The following is a 17,691-nucleotide window of genomic DNA, read 5'->3' on the forward strand; positions in this document are numbered from 1 at the left end:
CTCCCATTTTGTACCTTCAGAGTTGGACTTTCTAGGAAAATAATAAAAAAGGAATCAATCAGCCAGGACGCATCCTGTTTTCATTGGAAAGCTTCATATTCTTACTTTTCCTACAGTCGTATGAAGGAATAAATAGTGTTTTGTTTCTTTCACACAACTTTACCAAAAATGAATCTAAAGTTGTGTCAGATAAAGTGAAAGTATAGAAAACCACAAAGGTCCTGCATCCAAACCCAGGTTTGCTGCTGCTGTTGTCTTTACAGAAGAAAGGACCACTGTTCCCACAAACCTGTGTTTCTGCCGTGGTTACATCTGTTTTTCTACTTCCTGAAGAGGACGAGCAGATTGATAAATGTTCCCATCACAAGCAAATCTTCAGCTTCCCTCGCACATTTTGACTCAGTGGCTCTTAATGTGAAAGGAAAAGGAAGTCAAAGGCTGACGACGACTTGGGAAACTCTCAGCAGGAGTTTCTCATTATATCATTCAACTCACTATTCACTTGTGTGTTATTCTTGCAGCTTATTATTTTCGTTCAATCAGTTGTATTTGTCACATGAAATTGTAGAAGGTGCGATTCCAGTGACTTGAGTGTTGAAACAGCTGGAAAGTTCCTTTAAAGACTCAACAGTAAAAAAAACTGTGGCACATCAAATCAAATCAAATCAACCTTTATTGCAGCCGTACAGTGAACAAACAAAAACAACCAACAGCAGGAAAAGGGTTAAAAAAGAAGACAGAATTAAACACAAGTTAAACAGACGCTGTCCAGAACAGCTCATTAATGAGCCGCTCAAGTGCTTTTCTTTTTCAACTGTCAGCATCAAAATATACTTAAGGAGGCGGCTGGTGGCACAGTGGTTACAGCAGTCACCCTGTGTAAAGAGGCTGAAGGTCCTCGAGGCAGAGGCCGCGGGTGGGACTCCAACCTTTGCTGCATGCCCCTCACCGCATTTCCTGTCTGTCCTTTCTGATAAAAGGGTTAAAAATTGCCAAACAATAATCTTTAAAATATACTTAAAGCACCAAAAGTAGTTCAAGTATACTTTTAGCAGTGTACTAGTACTTTACTTATACTATTTGAATCTTCTATTTTAATGCTGCTTGGGACTAAATTGGCCACTTTTCTAGAGCCTTATGTCTAAGTTTTCTTTTCTCACTGCAACTAGCCTCCAAGTAAAGTGAAGGTCAACTTTTAGGACTTCAAGCTCACTTTTTCGTTTATGAGAGTTCACTTTGGAGAATACAACAAGTTCACTTATACTTTCCCAAAGTTTACTTCACTTTTTCAGTTTCTTTTCTGTTTCGTTTCAAATCTATTTATTAGTTTGTTTCTGTCAGAAGTACGTAGCTACATACACAAACAAAGCACACGGTTGTGATGAATGAACGTGTTATTATAATATAGTATCAGTCGACTGTCATGACAGTTTTGCTGTCTCTCTTTTTCAGAAGTGAAATGTTATAGCTAAAAATAAATTACATTATTTTTTTAATATGGTTTTCTGTTTAGTTTGTTTACTAAACATGATTTTCACTGCTCATTTTCCTTTTAAATGCTATAAATATGATATATAATGGTTTGTTTTGTGACTTTTATTATGGAGTTTGAGTGTAAGTTAATGAGGGAAGAAGTTCTTTTAAACGTCTTTATGATCAGGACAAAACTAAAGGAGCCGCCGTCTTCAAACTTAAATGAAAAATTCTAACTCTTTAATGTTCAAACAGAAGTGAAGAGTTCCGTTTCTTTTTATGACCAGTCAATAAATAAGGCAGAAAACTGTCAAACCGAAGTAGAATTTGTGACTTCCAAATAAAGCTCACTCAGTGACGCTAAAGGCATCAGTGGTGATTCCCTTTAATGTCAGAAAAGATAATGTGGCCGAGACAAATTTAAGTGCTACAGCAAAGAATTCAATCAAAATACTAAAGATTTTTATTCCACAATATTTTAATGTTCAGAAATAAAAGAAGTGACTTCTAAAAGTTTGAAAAAGCACCGTTACTTTAAACGCAGAACTCTGGTGATTGAGTTTGGATGTTTTTATTCCCACTGATGTAAAGAGAAATGTTTCCATTGTTTCCATTCCGGGAACATTCAACAGCTTTGGATGATTGGAGGGTTTTTTAATCCACATTCTGCAGATTTCAGTGAAAATGTGTCGTCACATTTCCTCTGCGGTTCCCAATTTGTGGTTTGAGACCCTTAATAGGGTCCAAATTCACATCTGAGGGGTCATAAAATGAGATGAGGGACAACAAAGACACAAAAAAGTGTTTGTCTTACTCACAGAAATGCTGGATACTTTCACCTCTAACAGTGTGAAATTCAACAATCCGAAAAAGAAAAATCACTTTGTGTTTAATTGAAAATAAACTGTAATGAATCATTCATTTCAGGAGCTCATGGGCCAAAATAATTTTTAAAAAGCTGCTTTATTTGTAATGAAATATAATCTGAATTAGTTCTTTTTTGGTTAATTTCTTTTTTTTCACTTTTAAAATATCAAAAATGATAAATGCCACTTTTTAAATCCAAAGTACTTTCTTCAAACTTCTGTATCTTTACGTCACAAAGAACCTCTTTAGAGGTTAAAAAAATATTCTACATGTAATAATTTTGTCTAATTTATTGATCTTAAGTAATAAACCCCAAAGTAAATTCAGTCAAAATCAACTGGACTTGGTTATTTGTCTATGAAGACGTTTCACCTCTCATCCAAGAGGCTTCATCAGTTCATGTACGCATCTGACCAGGCTGGGACTGGACCAGGACCAGGACCAGGACCAGGCTGGGACTGGTCCAACTATCTGGTGTGGAGATCCAGGTATTTAACCTCTCACAAGGCCGATGATGTCACTGGAACCCTTTGTGCTCCAAGTGCCAACGACCGTCGTTAGAGTAACACTCGTTGGTGGGAAGTTGGTTTGGACTTTGTTAGTGCTCTATTTAGTCTGAACCACAGTCATTGGAGTCACAGGAGGCAATTTGTGAAGAGTTGTTCTTTGAGGGGATGAAAGGGCAGCATTGTAAATTGGAGATAAGTGGTGTCTCAGACCTCCTCCTCTGTTTAGCAATGGTTTCTCTACATTTACATACATAGCTTCTTTTCCTCCTCTTTCAAACCATCTGTCCTCTCTGTCCAGGATGTGGACTAACTGGAACTGAGGCTGAAAAGCTGAGGTTAAAAGTGTCAGCAGTGTTGTCCCAAGCTAAGGTCCCCCCATCCAACCTCACCATTGAGGAGAGAAAAGCAGTAACAGCACTGAGCAAAGACCACAACATCACAATCCTTCCAGCAGACAAGGGTAGATGTGCAGTTTTTCTCAATACAACTGACTACCAGGCAAAGATCTCTGCACTACTCAGTGACTCTAACACTTACTAAACTCTGAAATGAGACCCTACCAGCGGTTACAAAAAGGTTATAGAGTGTCTACAGCAACTACAGAAGAAGGAGTCATTCATAAATCACAGTATTACAGGCTTTACCCCCAGGACTCAACCCCCTGCCTATATGGACTCCCAAAAATCCATAAAGAAGGGGCCCCACTCAGGCCCATTGTCAGCAGCATAAACTCAGTCACTTACAACATTGCCAAACACGTAGACAATACTTTGGCACCACTGGTAAGGAACACCCCACACCACATCCAAAATTCCATAGACTTTGTGAACAAGGACTGGTCAGTTGCGTACATGAACTGATGAAGCCTCTTGGATGAGAGGTGAAAAGTCTTCCTGACAAAGAACCAAGTCCAGTTGCTTTTGACTGAAACTGCTTTGAGGAGAACGACGGCCTGGACAAATGAGAACATGCACAGGCATAAAGTAATAAAGTTATTGTTTTACATCAGGTTGTTAAACAGATTACATTTTGGTGAAGTTATTCAGCTGTCACTGAAATGTAGAAATTCAAATTTGAATCCTTTTTTGTGACAACAGGACTTCAGAGAGACACGACTGAAAGCTCCGGGACAAGAGGAAGAAAAAGACTTTAGGGAGTTTGTTTAAAAAAGCCCCGATGATCCTTTTAATATTTTCTTTATCGTGACAGCATTTACATGCATTCAGCCCTTTTAATAACAACCTGGATCATATTGTGATTAATATTGACCTCATTTATTTCAAATCACATGAACTTTACTGCCCTTCACTTTTTTCTACAGAGCTAATCCATCACATTGAACATTTCATACTTTCTGTTTTTAACAGATAGATTTGTCCCTGTAGCTAAAATTAAGGACAAACTTTTTTTTCAGGTTTTTAAAAGTAAAAATTCGGGGTTCCACAATTTCAATGATCTCAATCAAAAGCAGGATTGACGATTTAAATAAATGATTATTATGTGTGTTATATCACCCTTGATGCTGTGTTTAAAAAAAGAATTTGAACATTTCTTTTTTATGCATCAGAGAATATGTGCTGCTAAAAACCTTCAGACATCTGAAAGTTTTGCAGAGTTCAAATTCACCTCAGAATCCAAACTATAAACAAAAGACAGAAGTTGTGCTTTAAACTAGTTTCTGGTTTCTGGGAGGTCCCAGATGTCCCAGGAGCGCTTGAATGCAGCACACCAGCAGCTCTTTCAGCTCCACTAAACTCTAAACTTTGACAGAATAGGGAAAAATAAAGAAGGCTTCATGTTCACTGGGATGGATTAAGAATCTAAAAGCTCCCTGAAATCCTCTGCTGCCCAAAACATTGTTGTTTTTTTTAACTTAAAACGCTGCGTTATGTTCTGGGAAGAGTCAGCAGTAAAGCAAAGAACACGTGACTCACCACTGAGAGCATCTTCTTTCCCTCCATCAGAAGAACCCTGCAGCTGCTGTCTGCCTGTAAACCTCCTCACTGAAGCTGCAGGGTGTGGCGCTGGAATAACCTATCGTCGGTAACAATATACAGTATTTACACACACACACACACACACATGCACTGACTCAAACATCAACACTTCTTTTACAACCTGGGTCTCAAATATATCGGAGATGAAACAATTAGCTCATCCAGAGAACATTAATTGGCAAATATTTGGATTTTTAATTCATCGATTTCAGTCATTTTTCAACCAAAAACACCAAACGGTCTCCGGTTTAAGCTCCTGTATAGTTTTGAGGACGTCAAATGAAAATGGTTACAAATGAAATACACTTCTATACCGTTCCTTTGCTCGCTATCACTCGCATGTCTCAGCAAGTCCAGCCCTACTCAGACTGCCTTAGTTTAATGTGGGGTACAATCATTTCCCAGAGGTTTCAGTCCTGTCGGCATGCTCCATGTCAGTCAAGTTTCTGGAGAATGTCAGTGAAAATTACGGTGATTTTCACCTTCTTTAAAACGCTCAGAAAAAATCCCTCAGGTCAAACTAATCCCGTCTGAATACGACCCTCTGAATAACATATGTTCATATTCAGTCACATACTGTTAATACAGAGCTTCCACGTGTTTTTGAGCATGGAGGCGCTTGAAGAAGCACTCTGATCACTTTTGAAGGTAATCCTTTAGTTTCCTGTTTAGTTGGTTTTGTGATATCAGGAGGCTACGTAGCAACCACATGGAGACAGGGAGGTGACAACAGCGCGTACATTAAACTAATCCTGTCTGAACAGGGCTTTAAATGAGCTGGTTTGACCACGGAGACAGACGGTGAATTTGACTGAAGTTAGAAACAAATTAGAGAAACAAGACAGTTAATCAACAAGGTAATCGATAATGACAGTATCTCACAGCTGTATCACTCAATCTGATTTTCAGCAAGACAGCAAATAAGTATCGATCCTAAAATGTTTCTTGTAGAAATGAAACTGGATAGAAAGGAAATTGAGCTGCTTGCTGATGTCGTTTGACTCACTCACTCATCTTCAGGCTCTTATCCGGGGTCGGGTCTCAGGGGCAGCAGCTTTAGCAGGGGACCCCAAACTTCCCTTTCCCGGGCCACATTAACCGGCTCTAACTGGGGGATCCCGAGGCGTTCCCAGGCCAGTGTGGAGATCTAATCTCTCCACCTAGTCCTGGGTCTTCCCCGAGGCCTCCTCTCAGCTGGACGTGCCTGGAACACCTCCCTAGCTTTGCCTTCTGGCTCAGCTCTCTTTTTGTCACAACGGTGTAGTCGAGCGACTCCAAAACCGGCCCGGCTGCTCCGATTCTCCAGCCAAACTCACGCTACAGCAGACAGCTGGCTAGTTTCTGCCACATCAAACCAGCCAAAGAAAACAAGCTAAACAAAGTTGTCACTCATCTAAGGTGTGAGACGAGTGTGTGGACGAAGCATGAGTTGTTAAATGTGAATCAGTTAGCGTCTTGCTCCCCTAATGTCACGACTCCGCTTCTTGTTTGGACGTTACTGAAAAACCTTCCCTCTGCGACTCACCGCAAGCCAGTTAACAAGGAAGATATCCCCACATAACAATGGCTGCCGCTCTGATCAGTCACTGTCCTTTCTAGCCATTTTATTTCTGTGGTCAAACTATTCCTTTAAATGAAGCTGAATAAAGACCCAGGTTGTGAAAAAAATCAAAACATACAACAAATGTGTTCAAAGTTCAGGTCAGGCAAAGATGCATAAAAGTCAGACGTGTCTGACAAAGACGAGGTCACCGACCGAACTGTGGAACAACCAAACGTGTCAGAAGTCAGAGTCGTCAGTTGCAGAGTTATCGGCGTTGGCGGAGACTCCAAACGTCTGCGGGTCGTCGCCGGCGGACTCCTTCTTCTTCTTCTTCCTGTTGTGGTTCCTGATGTGAACGCTCAGACCTCTCTGAGTCATTTCATAGATCTGACACCTGGCGCAGAAGTACGGCGTCACGCCCACGTGCCTGAACTGATCTGCCAGGTACGACACGAGCGTCCTGAAGTTTTTACTGCAGACGTGGCACTGAGGGACGACGCCCGGGTGCTCCGTCTCCAGGTGTCTCCTCAGACCCCACCTCGACCCTTTGTACCCCGCCTTCTCTGTCTCCGCATCGCAGAGGTGGCAAGTGAACACGGCGTCCTGGTTGGCGTGGCGTTTGGTGTGGAGGTCCAGGTCGATCTGAGTGCGAACCGTCTGGTTACATGACGGGCAGAAGAAGGTCTTGTTCCCCTCCAGGTGGTGCATGTGTTTTAAATGTACGGCCAAACCCGCGGCTCTCTTGAAGAAGCGTCCGGGCTGACACAGCGTGCACACCAGCTGTCTTTTATCTGAGCCTGAGTTCATCCCCATCACCTCCCTGTAGTCCTCACCCAGCTCCAAGACACACTTATTGCTCAACACCTCCTTCTCCTCCTTCTTCACCTCCTCTTCTGCTACGAGCCTCCTCTTGCGCCTCACCTGAGGTCTGGATTGTTTGGACATCACCAGTGACGGAGCTCTGGCGCTCTCTCCCACCACCGGATGTTTAGTTATCGGCTTTGTGGCAGGGAGCGATCTGTCCACGGACATTGTGAACTGGTAGCTCTCCCCTTCCTCTTCAGGATTTGAATACTCAATAACGTAGACGCCGTCTTCATCTTCCTCCATTGCAGCGTCCTCCTCCTCCTCCTCCCCAGGCATCGAGTACTCCACCTCGTAGCACTCTGCACCGTCTTTAACCTTCCCCCCGTCGTGACACTGCTCCTCTGCAATGTGTGTGTCGTCTATTCTCACCACTGTTATCTGGTCCATCCCCACCGCCGGGTGCTCAGACGACATCTAACGCGAAAAACACAAACACCAGATTCACTCACAGTCAAGACAATAAACTTTTTTTTAATTTAATATTTATACTAATCATAGCTTATCTCTACTTTAAATATATAAATGATAGTAGAATACTTATTTAGAATGTGAAGTGTTAATCACCACTAATCTTCACTTTAAAAAATGATACATTTCAGCATATTTATTTATAATTAATAATTATTAATCACCACTCATCATTACTTTAGAACAAGATATAAATACATTTCAGACTTTTATCCTACATCGTATTCTTTTCTCTGATATAAATGACAACTCAACATTATTTTACATTAGAATATGTGATGCAATCAATGTTACACATACTCAATAGACAGTAGATAAATAAATCTAAATACAATAAATAAACCCGTTAGAACATGTTTTAATAGATAAATCACTCACGCCGACCCTGCTGCTGGAGTCAGCCATCATGAGCAGGTCAGCTGGAATCCAAACTGCAGCTTTAGCTTAGCAACAAGCTATCTTAGCAACAATGTAGCTAACGTGACTACAACTTCCAAACCGTATATATATATTTATGTATTTCTAAACGTTGCATCATTTGGCTCTTTGTCGTTAAAATCAAGAGCAGCATGTTCATGTTGATAAAGAAGAAGTTAGTTGCGCTTTAGACCGGACAGAAGGTAACTAGCGCGCGACCCGTTAGCCCAGCTCCCCCAAAATGTCTGTTTTCTTTCCGGTAAAATGGAAACGTCCACAGCGCCTTCGAGCGCCTCCGAGCGCCGTGCGCCCCCTGGAGGCGCGGAGGGATACAGCTACTTAGAAATACAAATGTTTTATGTTGTATGTTATGTTTCTATGGTAATATTCGTAAATAAACAAATATGTTTTATATATATATATATGTAATAGTTAAATAAATAAATCCTAATGTTTTATATCTATGGTAATAGTTAAATAAATAAATCCAAATGTTTTATATATATGTAATAGTTAAATAAATAAATCCAAATGTTTTATATACATGTAATAGTTAAATAAATAAATACAAATGTTTTGTATCTATGGTAATAGTTAAATAAATAAATCCAAATGTTTTATATATATGCAATAGTTAAATAAATAAATACAAATGTTTTATATATATGTAATAGTCAAATAAATAAATACAAATGTTTTATATATATGTAATAGTTAAATAAATAAATACAAATGTTTTGTATCTATGGTTATAGTTAAATAAATAAATACAAATGTTTTATATCTATGGTAATAGTCAAATAAATAAATACAAATGTTTTATATATATGTAATAGTTAAATAAATAAATACAAATGTTTTATATCTACTGTAATAGCTGAATAAATAAATACAAATGTTTTATATCTATGGTTATATTCGTAAATAAACAAAAATGTTTTATATCTATGGTAATAGTTAAATAAATAAATACAAATGTTTTATATCTATGGTTATTGTTAAATAAATAAATACAAATGTTTTGTATCTATGGTAACAGTTAAATAAATAAATACAAATGTTTTATATCTACGGTAATAGTTAAATAAATAAATACAAATGTTTTAGATCTATGGTAATAGTCAAAAATAACCCTGACCCGACCCGGATAATATCTATTGTACTGTTATCATCTATTTTACTTTGGTAAAAGTATCAATACCACAGGGTGAAAAATACATTTTAACTTAAGTAAAAGAACAAAACTACTATAAAAAATATACTTTACGTACAAAAATTGCTCATTATGAAGAATAATATATATAATAATTAATTAATAAATTAAATAAATAATTAATAATAATTACTTTCTATAGTGATGGGTAGTTTATTCTATAATCATTGTAGTAGGTTTATATTATCTGTCTATTCTCACCACTGTTATCTGGTCCATCCCCACCGCCGGGTGCTCAGACGACATCTAACGTGAGAAACACAAACACCAGATTCACTCACAGTCAAGAGAATAAACATTTTTATTATTTACTATTTATACTAATCATAGCTTATCTCTACTTTAAATATATAAATGATAGCAGAATACTTATTTAGAATGTGAAGTGTTAATCACCACTAATCTTCACTTTAAAAAATGATACATTTCAGCATATTTATTTATAATTTATAATTATTAATCACCACTCATCATTACTTTAGAACAAGATATAATTAATTACTTTATATAGTGATGTGTAGTTTATTCTATAATCATTGTAGTAGGTTTTTATTTTATCTGTTAATAATCTGAAACTGAATCAATGTATCAATAGTTATAATTAAATGATATAATATATAGGCTTTTATTCTGAAATGTACTATTCTGCCTAATGAGTACTTTAACTGTTGGTACTTCAATTATATTTAAACATACTAATACTAATGAGATATTTTGAATGTAGGACTTTTACTTGTAATTGAGTATTTTCACAGTGTGGTGTCAGTACTTTTACTGAAGTAAAGAATCTAAATATTTGTTTTAAATGTTGTTTATTGGCGTTTTTCCATATACTGTGTGTTTTTTCGGCCATTGTCTCTGTAACAATCACCCATGACAATAAAGAAACGGGGTTTTGAATGTTTCGGCATGCGCATGCGCAAACCAGCGGAGCGAATCAGCGGTGTCCAACTCGTTTCTCTCGTTCCTGTTCAGTCAGTTTAGTTCTGTTGCTTTTCACTCACTGTTGTTCACAGTTACTGTTCAGCCGTGAGTCCGGAATAACGTGAGCCGAGGCGGGAAAGAATATGCCCAAAAATAAAGGTAAGAGACGAAGGGACACGTGTGTTTTTCACTGTACCGCGAGGACACACGCAGTGAAAACGTGTTAGCAGCTAACGCGCTATTTAGCAGCTAATGCTAGTTAGCAACACGAATTACGAGCTTTAACCGCCGTCAGTTGTGTCTGTAGTTAACGTACTCACTAAACACGAGTTCGGCTGAGACATTAATGACATTAGATGATGGAAGATTTGTGCCTGTTAATAGCTAACAGACATGGCAGGTTAATATCATTTCTAGCCGACAGAGCTAACTTGCTAGTTGCTAGGTAAACCCCACCCCGGTGTGGCCCATGACATCTGCTTTCTTTATTTCTTCTAAATTAACCCCTGATAACATTGGACATGGTTGTTAAACTCATCTGAACATCTACGTTGATAAATATCCTCAATGTCACTTAATTAACCGTGTAAACAGTGTTAGCAGTGTTAGCGTGTGTGTGTGACACACTCAGGAGTGTAGGAAGTGTCCAGGTTCTCAAAATAAAAGTATTAAAACACTGTTAGCAAAAGTGTTTTTGTCACCTAAGAATAACTATGTAAGTAAAATTAAGAAAATGTACATAAAGTATTGAAAGTAAAAGTGCCCATAACAAAGGTTTCACCAGGTCTGGGTCCATTTTTTTTGTTATATAAAGTGCACATAGGAGCCGTAATGGGTAACGAGAGGAAGACTCTTTATTTATTTTATGTATTTCATTTTAATTAACCGTCCTTCATAGTTGATGGTAAAGACGTAAAACAGATAGTAGTAATGTTAAATTAAGTAAGTCAGTGTTTGTGCTGTATTTTTAAAATGTATTTTATTTCAAAATGGTTTTATTATTTTAATGTAAATGACTGTTTGTCATAATGTTCTATAATTTCAAAAAAAGCAAGTGCCCAAAGCATAAAAATGTCCCCTGTGACTATTATACAATCTATCTTTTAGATTATTATTATTATTGCATTAATCTAAAATGATTTTACCGTTGCTCTATGTTACTTATATAAACTACAGAGCAGATTAATTTATAACTACAAATCATATTCGATGTATGTATATATTAGTGTATTTTGTCAGGGACAATGCAAAAACAACATTTTGATGTGTTGAATATAGGATTTCTAGCCACGGCTAATTTGGGACCCCTGTCCCCGTTTACGCCTTAAGGCTGACAAAATGTAAACATTTGAATTGCCAAATATACATTATTTAAATTGAGACCATAAGGAAAGGTGACATTCTCATACATGTGACACAATCATATAAAAATGACAATATTTACTCAACATTACAATCATTTATAATTTTTGCAGACGTGCTTTTTCTGTATAAAAATCCTAATTTGTAAAGCAACTACACACAAACAGCATACAAATTCATACAGGAGATGAGACTTAAAACCAACAGCAAATAATGAATTAGCAGAGAGAAGAAGATTAAGCTGGTTACTGAGCGCTAACTGATAAACATTGTAAGCTAACTCAGTGAAAAAAGAATCCATAATAATGTAAGGAGGACATCATTCATTAATTATCTCCCGGTCTGTGTTTATAGGAAAGGGAGGAAAGAATCGGCGACGTGGAAAGAACGAGAATGAGTCCGAGAAGAGAGAGCTGGTGTTCAAAGAGGACGGACAGGGTGAGTTCTGGTTCTGGTTTTGGTTTTCAGCTGACCGGGGGTCAGAAGAGCCGCTGAGTCCCGTCAAGTTACACCAAACACTGTTAACTAAAGAGCCGTCTTCTGGCCCGAGGGTGTGTGTACAGTGGAGCTCCTTCAAAGACGAAGAATGAACCTGTTTACATTAGTCTGAATAAGTCAACATGGGTCAACTGTAGCAGCTAAAGTGACAACACGCTGCTCTTGCCGTTAGTACATAAAATAATCCTGCTTAGTAGTTGATGTTGGGGAGAAGCACGCAAATCTTCACATTTGACTAGAGCCTAAATAGTTGGCAACAATTTGGGTAATTCATTTATGATTGAATCATCATTTTAAAAGCAAAAATAGACAAAAAAATGACTAATTCTAGCGTCTCATATGCTCTGTTTACAGGGTTCCCTGCAGATCCTTAAGAAGTCTTAAAAGACACTGAGTTCATTAATAACTCTTAAAACAAGGCCTTAATTGTTAATAAAGTGTCTTAAATCAAACTTTCAAAGGTCCTAAAATGTTCACACAAGGGAAGTGTGATTCAACCAGCTTTTCTGCCGTAATTATTAGTATTAGTATTAGTAAGTATTTTGAGCATTTTTCATAGACTAAACTATGAATTGGTTAATAATAGAGTTGTTCTTTATGAAAATAATAATTAGTTTCAGTCATTCATAAAGCACAAATACCAGACATTGTCTTGTTGGCTATAGCGCTGCAAAGTTTGTCTTGTTAGTTTTCTGTCAGATGTCGTTTCAGCAGCAGTGTGCAGCATTCAAAACAAATCAGCAGGTTCCAAGAAGAGTTTTGCAATACATAAGAGCCTCAAAAAAAATGAAATAACCAATGCACATAACCTGCCAAAAAGAGTGCCAACAATTCAGCTTCAAAGTTGGCCTGGAAGTGAGCCCAGTGTGTGAAGGAGGCTCAGGTCGTGAAGGAGAGGCTTCCTTAACAGCTGTGTCCAAGTGTCCACCCTCCAGACTTGAGTCATGGTACGGTACGGTGACGTGTTCACCGTCCTCATGCCGAGTCTGCGAGGGCGAGAGAGCGCACAGCTGCTGACGGACGCACCTGGAGTCTGTTTCACTGTGGGGAAGGTTTGAGCACATCTTCTATAGGATACGCTGCAGTAATAACATGCTTTTTAATGATCTCTTTAGTCTGCTGTTGGACATATATTGGACATACTGCACCATGCACCACGCATGTTAATATTATTTATGTCCCGCTTGATTCAAATCACTTTTTAATGCGGTGAATTTTCTTTACACATTCATAGTAAGTTTGTTTTACTTATGGACAGTTTTGAAAAATCCACGTCACATGCATATTGCAGTGAATTGTGGGTAGTGTGCAGATGAGATAGAAGTGTGTAGTTCATGTGAGGCAGGACGTCTCGTTTACCCACAGCAGGAAACATTGTTAACTGTATATAATGTGCATTTTATTTCTTATATTCGTCATCTCGTTGGCCTTTTTAAAAGTGTTTATCTATCTGTAAAGACCTCCACATATCTGTAGAAGAGCCCTTAATGTAAACCTTATTTAAAGTCGATTCTGCTCAGTTGATCTTTTTGATTTAACTCTCTCGCTCTCTCGTGTGTGTGTGTGTGTGTGTGTGTCTCTCTCTCCTGTCTGTCTGTCTGTCTGTGTCTTCCAGAATACGCTCAGGTGATCAAAATGCTGGGGAACGGACGTCTGGAGGCCATGTGCTTCGATGGAACCAAGCGGCTTTGCCACATCAGAGGAAAACTCCGGAAAAAGGTAGGAATGTCCCAACCGTCCTCTCGCACCTTTCCCCCTCTGACCGGCACACACAGGAAACCTCCTGACGTGATGCTGAATCGGCGTGTTCTCAATGGTCAGTCAGCCACCCTTAATATGGCAGCGTGGACTCAATTGGCCACGCGTGTGAGGGTCACAAAGTGCAGTGTGTTAGTGTATGACCCGGGATAATCTCTGCTCTGCTTTGTTTCCCTCTAGGTTTGGATTAACACGTCAGACATCATCCTTGTGGGACTGAGAGATTACCAGGTGTGTTGGTCGCTCGTGACAGCCATCAGACCGCCGGACCTCTCTGTGAGGGCACGGCCGGTCCTGTTGCGTCCTTCAGGATAAATAAGCAGCAACATTAACGTACTAACACACTCAAACATGTGAACCTAAAACCTATCTTGTTTCAGGACAACAAAGCCGATGTCATCCTCAAGTACAACGCAGACGAGGCTCGCAGTTTGAAAGCGTACGGAGAGCTGCCAGAGCACGGTTAGTTCAACAAACACGCGGCGCCTGGATTCAAAAGCTGAACAAATTCAGGAATTAAGTTCTAGTGCTTCCTGTGAAGTAAACTCTGTGTAAAGGTTGTGGGAGGACATCATGTATGCAGTTTGTGACTTTAAACAGCAGAGGTCCTCACTGTCCTGGCCTCTCACTGTTCATCACAATGTGGTCAAAACATTGCTTTTAGGCTTTATGAACACAGTATTATAGTATAGTATAATTACTAACACTTGGTCTTCCTCCTCGCAGCCAAAATCAACGAGACAGACACCTTCGGGCCCGGAGACGACGATGAGATCCAGTTTGATGACATTGGCGACGACGATGAGGACATTGATGACGTAAGCATTTAACATTACACATTAACATTTAATTTTAGAATGAACTTTTGCCTGGGTGTTTATTTTTCGATAGTGCTGCCTGTAAGTCCAGAAATACTAAAAACAAATGTAATTTTATATTCATCGATATATATATAAATACATTGAGAGATAACTGAGAAAAAAACTGAGAAGATGCATTTTTCCATTTGACTGACACTTTAAAGTTCTATCAGGTTTATGTATGAAGTTAAGTTTATTAATACTTTGTCATTTCTAATGAAATACAAAGTTTTGTACCAAGTTTGACTATCTGACCATTAGATGATTCCACGAGCTATTGAGTTTCGGAGGCCTTCAGGGCCATGATCAATAATGGGATCATTAAAGTAATTCTATTTTATTCTATTTAAAAATATATAAAATGTAGGGGCGGCTGGATGCTCAGTGGTTAGAGCAGTTGCCCCATGTAAAGAGGCAGCAACCGTGGGTTCGACTCTGACCTGCGGCCCTTTGCTTGAAATCTGCCCAAAAATCATCTAAAAAACTCTCATCATATATATATATATATATATATATATAATAAATGTAGTTTCGTTTTTTTAACACACAAACAAGACATTCACTGCACGATTCATCTTTAAAACTCCAACATGGCTCTTGGATTAAAAACAATTTCTGGGTCCAGGGCCCGAACACCTTTTCCAAGGTCAAATTCAAGCACTTTTAAGGTCCGTTTTCAAGCTTTTCAAGCACTTTTAAGGTCCGTTTTCAAGCTTTTCCAGCACCTTAGGGCTGTGGTAAATTCCATATTTCTACAAATACATACATATTGAAAATTATTATTTTGCCTTTTTTTATCACGTTTAGAGATGGCGTTTTTCTATAAACAACAAAAAAATTCATAATACCAGAAGGATAATAAATGTAAAATGTTGAAATATCCATTCTATAGCCATTGGTTGTGAAAGATTGTGGATACAACTTACAGCAGTTATACAGCACTTTATCCAAAACTCAAGCACTTCTCAAACCTTGAAAACGCAACATGAAAACTCAAGCATTTTCCAGGATTTCAAGCACCTGTACGAACCCCTTGAGTCTGCCTGTTCTTGTTCTAATTGTCCTAACACGTCTTCCTGATAAAAATGAACCCCAATAATTCCCCTTACAGCAATAAATGACAACATTTTGTTTTTTCTCTTTGCAGATCTAAAACCTGCTACTGGAGGAGGGAAGGTGGAATTTTACTAGAGATGCTCCGATTGGAATATTTTGAGCCCACACAGCACACCGATAATGATTATTTTTATTAAGATCAGCCTATGCCAATCCAATACAGTTTATTAATATACAGTACGTTTCAATTTATTCCAGTTTGTTAACCATCAGTAGACGTCTTTTGTTGTTGTTTTTTTGAGAAGTTCATTTCACGTAAAGAAGGGAGGGGGAGAAACAACAGCAGTACTCTAGAGTTTATTGTTGACATGAATGAATATGAGACGCTGCTTTGGTCCGACTGTCTGGGCGGGACGGAGACGCAGCAGGCTGCCTGGTGGCTGAGCGGTGACACAGACCGTTGTTTGGATTGGAGAATCAGGAGAGTAGGCTGATCACCAGCATCACATTTGGGGTGAATATCTGCAGGATTTGCTGGATTTTCACTTCGATTCTATTATTTTTGCTTCTAACATGAACAAAGCGGTAACTAATTCACATTTCTTTGGTTTTTTCTTTTCTGTATTATCCAAGAAACACTTACATGCCGATACCTTGACTGCAGATTTCACACCAAAATGCGTCATCTTTTTTTAAATAAAAAAAATGTATTTATATTGATTTCACTCTTATGTGGAATTTAGCAGCAAGTACCGAATCTCTGGATTCGTCAATAAAAAGATAAACCATTTTGTGTTTTCCTTTCGCAGTCTGTATCATTGTAGCAGCGAGCTTGTTCATCCAGTGTGAGACCGTTTGAAGGCTGTTTATTAATGACCTGAAGACAGAAAATAACACTGTAATGCTCTGTATCTTTTAAACGTCATATTTCCGCTGACATCGTGTTTCATTGAACTATCTGTGGTTTTTGATTGAGCCGCGGCCCCCGAATGAAGTCTCCCCTGAAATCAAAAAGAAGAATCAAAGATGTATTTTTCTATTGTTTCCCTTTTTATTTGTGTTTTCTGTGTGTTTTCTGTTTCCACGTTCTGTTCTGAACTCTTCTTCGCTGCTCGCTCGTTCTGTGGCTTCAACACTCGTCACGGCCATTTCTAGACCAGTGGTTCCCACGCCTGTCCACCACCGACACACACCAGTAAAACCTCACTCGTACACGCTCTACAAAAACAAATATCAGATTTACTTTATTCTACTTCTCAGCCCCTCTGGAAACTGACCCCACGTTCCCTGAGGGGGGCCCTGAACCTCAGTTTGGGAACCACTTCTCTAGACCCCATGGGGCCGGTCGCTGTTGTTGCTGTAAATCTGAATTAATAAAAACAAATGTACTATGATGTTTGAAGGCTGGGTTTCCAATAAAGATCTTAACTCCACTGACCTGGCATAGTGGTTTTTGGAGCACTGCATCCACTTCCTGTGCCGGTCTGAAGGTGGCGATTTAGAGCTGAAGTCGAAGAAGGTCACGAGCAAAGGCGACCTCATGCCCTTCAGAGCGCCAACATCCCGGGCTGCTGGGTTGTTGCCGGGCACAATATGTCTGTCCTGATACTATTTCTGTCCTGAGAGGGAGGACAGAAACAAACTATGAGCTGAAGTGTCTTTGAGCAAAGTGCTCCAGGGCTGCCGCTCTGACCCGGGTGTCTCACCTGTCTGATGTTTGTTTGTGTGTGCTTTGATTTGATCTTGAGCCTCTTAAAGGAGGTAGATGTATAATTTTGCATTTTGAAAGAAAAGTCAATCTTTCAGTATTAATGACAGGCATTAGAAGAAAAAACGTATCCATTTAAATACGTGTAGTGAAGTTGGAATACCACGATGA

The 17,691-nt window shown here is 38.8% G+C and overlaps 2 protein-coding genes across 2 annotated transcripts; one reads left to right on the forward strand and one right to left on the reverse strand.

Moving 5' to 3' along the window:
* Positions 1-695: 695 nt before the first annotated feature.
* LOC310963162 (uncharacterized protein) lies at positions 696-8,363 on the reverse strand. Its single transcript, XM_083935846.1, has 2 exons — positions 8,103-8,363; positions 696-7,670 (listed from the first exon to the last, which is right to left on the reverse strand). Exons 1-2 carry the CDS (start codon positions 8,130-8,132, stop codon positions 6,627-6,629), a joined length of 1,074 nt encoding a protein of 357 aa, XP_083791972.1. The 5' UTR covers positions 8,133-8,363; the 3' UTR covers positions 696-6,626.
* A 1,926-nt stretch (positions 8,364-10,289) lies between these two features.
* Positions 10,290-17,245, forward strand: eif1axb (eukaryotic translation initiation factor 1A X-linked b). Its single transcript, XM_083935847.1, has 7 exons — positions 10,290-10,437; positions 11,995-12,078; positions 13,754-13,857; positions 14,077-14,127; positions 14,277-14,358; positions 14,623-14,714; positions 15,904-17,245. Exons 1-7 carry the CDS (start codon positions 10,422-10,424, stop codon positions 15,907-15,909), a joined length of 435 nt encoding a protein of 144 aa, XP_083791973.1. The 5' UTR covers positions 10,290-10,421; the 3' UTR covers positions 15,910-17,245.
* The last annotated feature ends 446 nt before the right edge of the window (positions 17,246-17,691 follow it).

The sequence above is a fragment of the Echiichthys vipera genome, assembly GCF_963691815.1.
Source record: "Echiichthys vipera genome assembly, chromosome: 21".
Taxonomy (NCBI): Eukaryota; Metazoa; Chordata; class Actinopteri; order Perciformes; family Trachinidae; genus Echiichthys; species Echiichthys vipera.

Coding starts and splice junctions, on each gene's coding strand:
- LOC310963162 (XM_083935846.1), bottom strand. CDS start 8,132: ATGATGGCTGACTCCAGCAGCAGGGTCGGC. Junction 7,671..8,102: donor ACTCCAGCAGCAGGGTCGGC/GTGAGTGATTTA, acceptor TTTTCGCGTTAG/ATGTCGTCTGAGCACCCGGC.
- eif1axb (XM_083935847.1), top strand. Junction 12,079..13,753: donor GTTCAAAGAGGACGGACAGG/GTGAGTTCTGGT, acceptor TGTGTCTTCCAG/AATACGCTCAGGTGATCAAA. Junction 13,858..14,076: donor GAGGAAAACTCCGGAAAAAG/GTAGGAATGTCC, acceptor GTTTCCCTCTAG/GTTTGGATTAACACGTCAGA.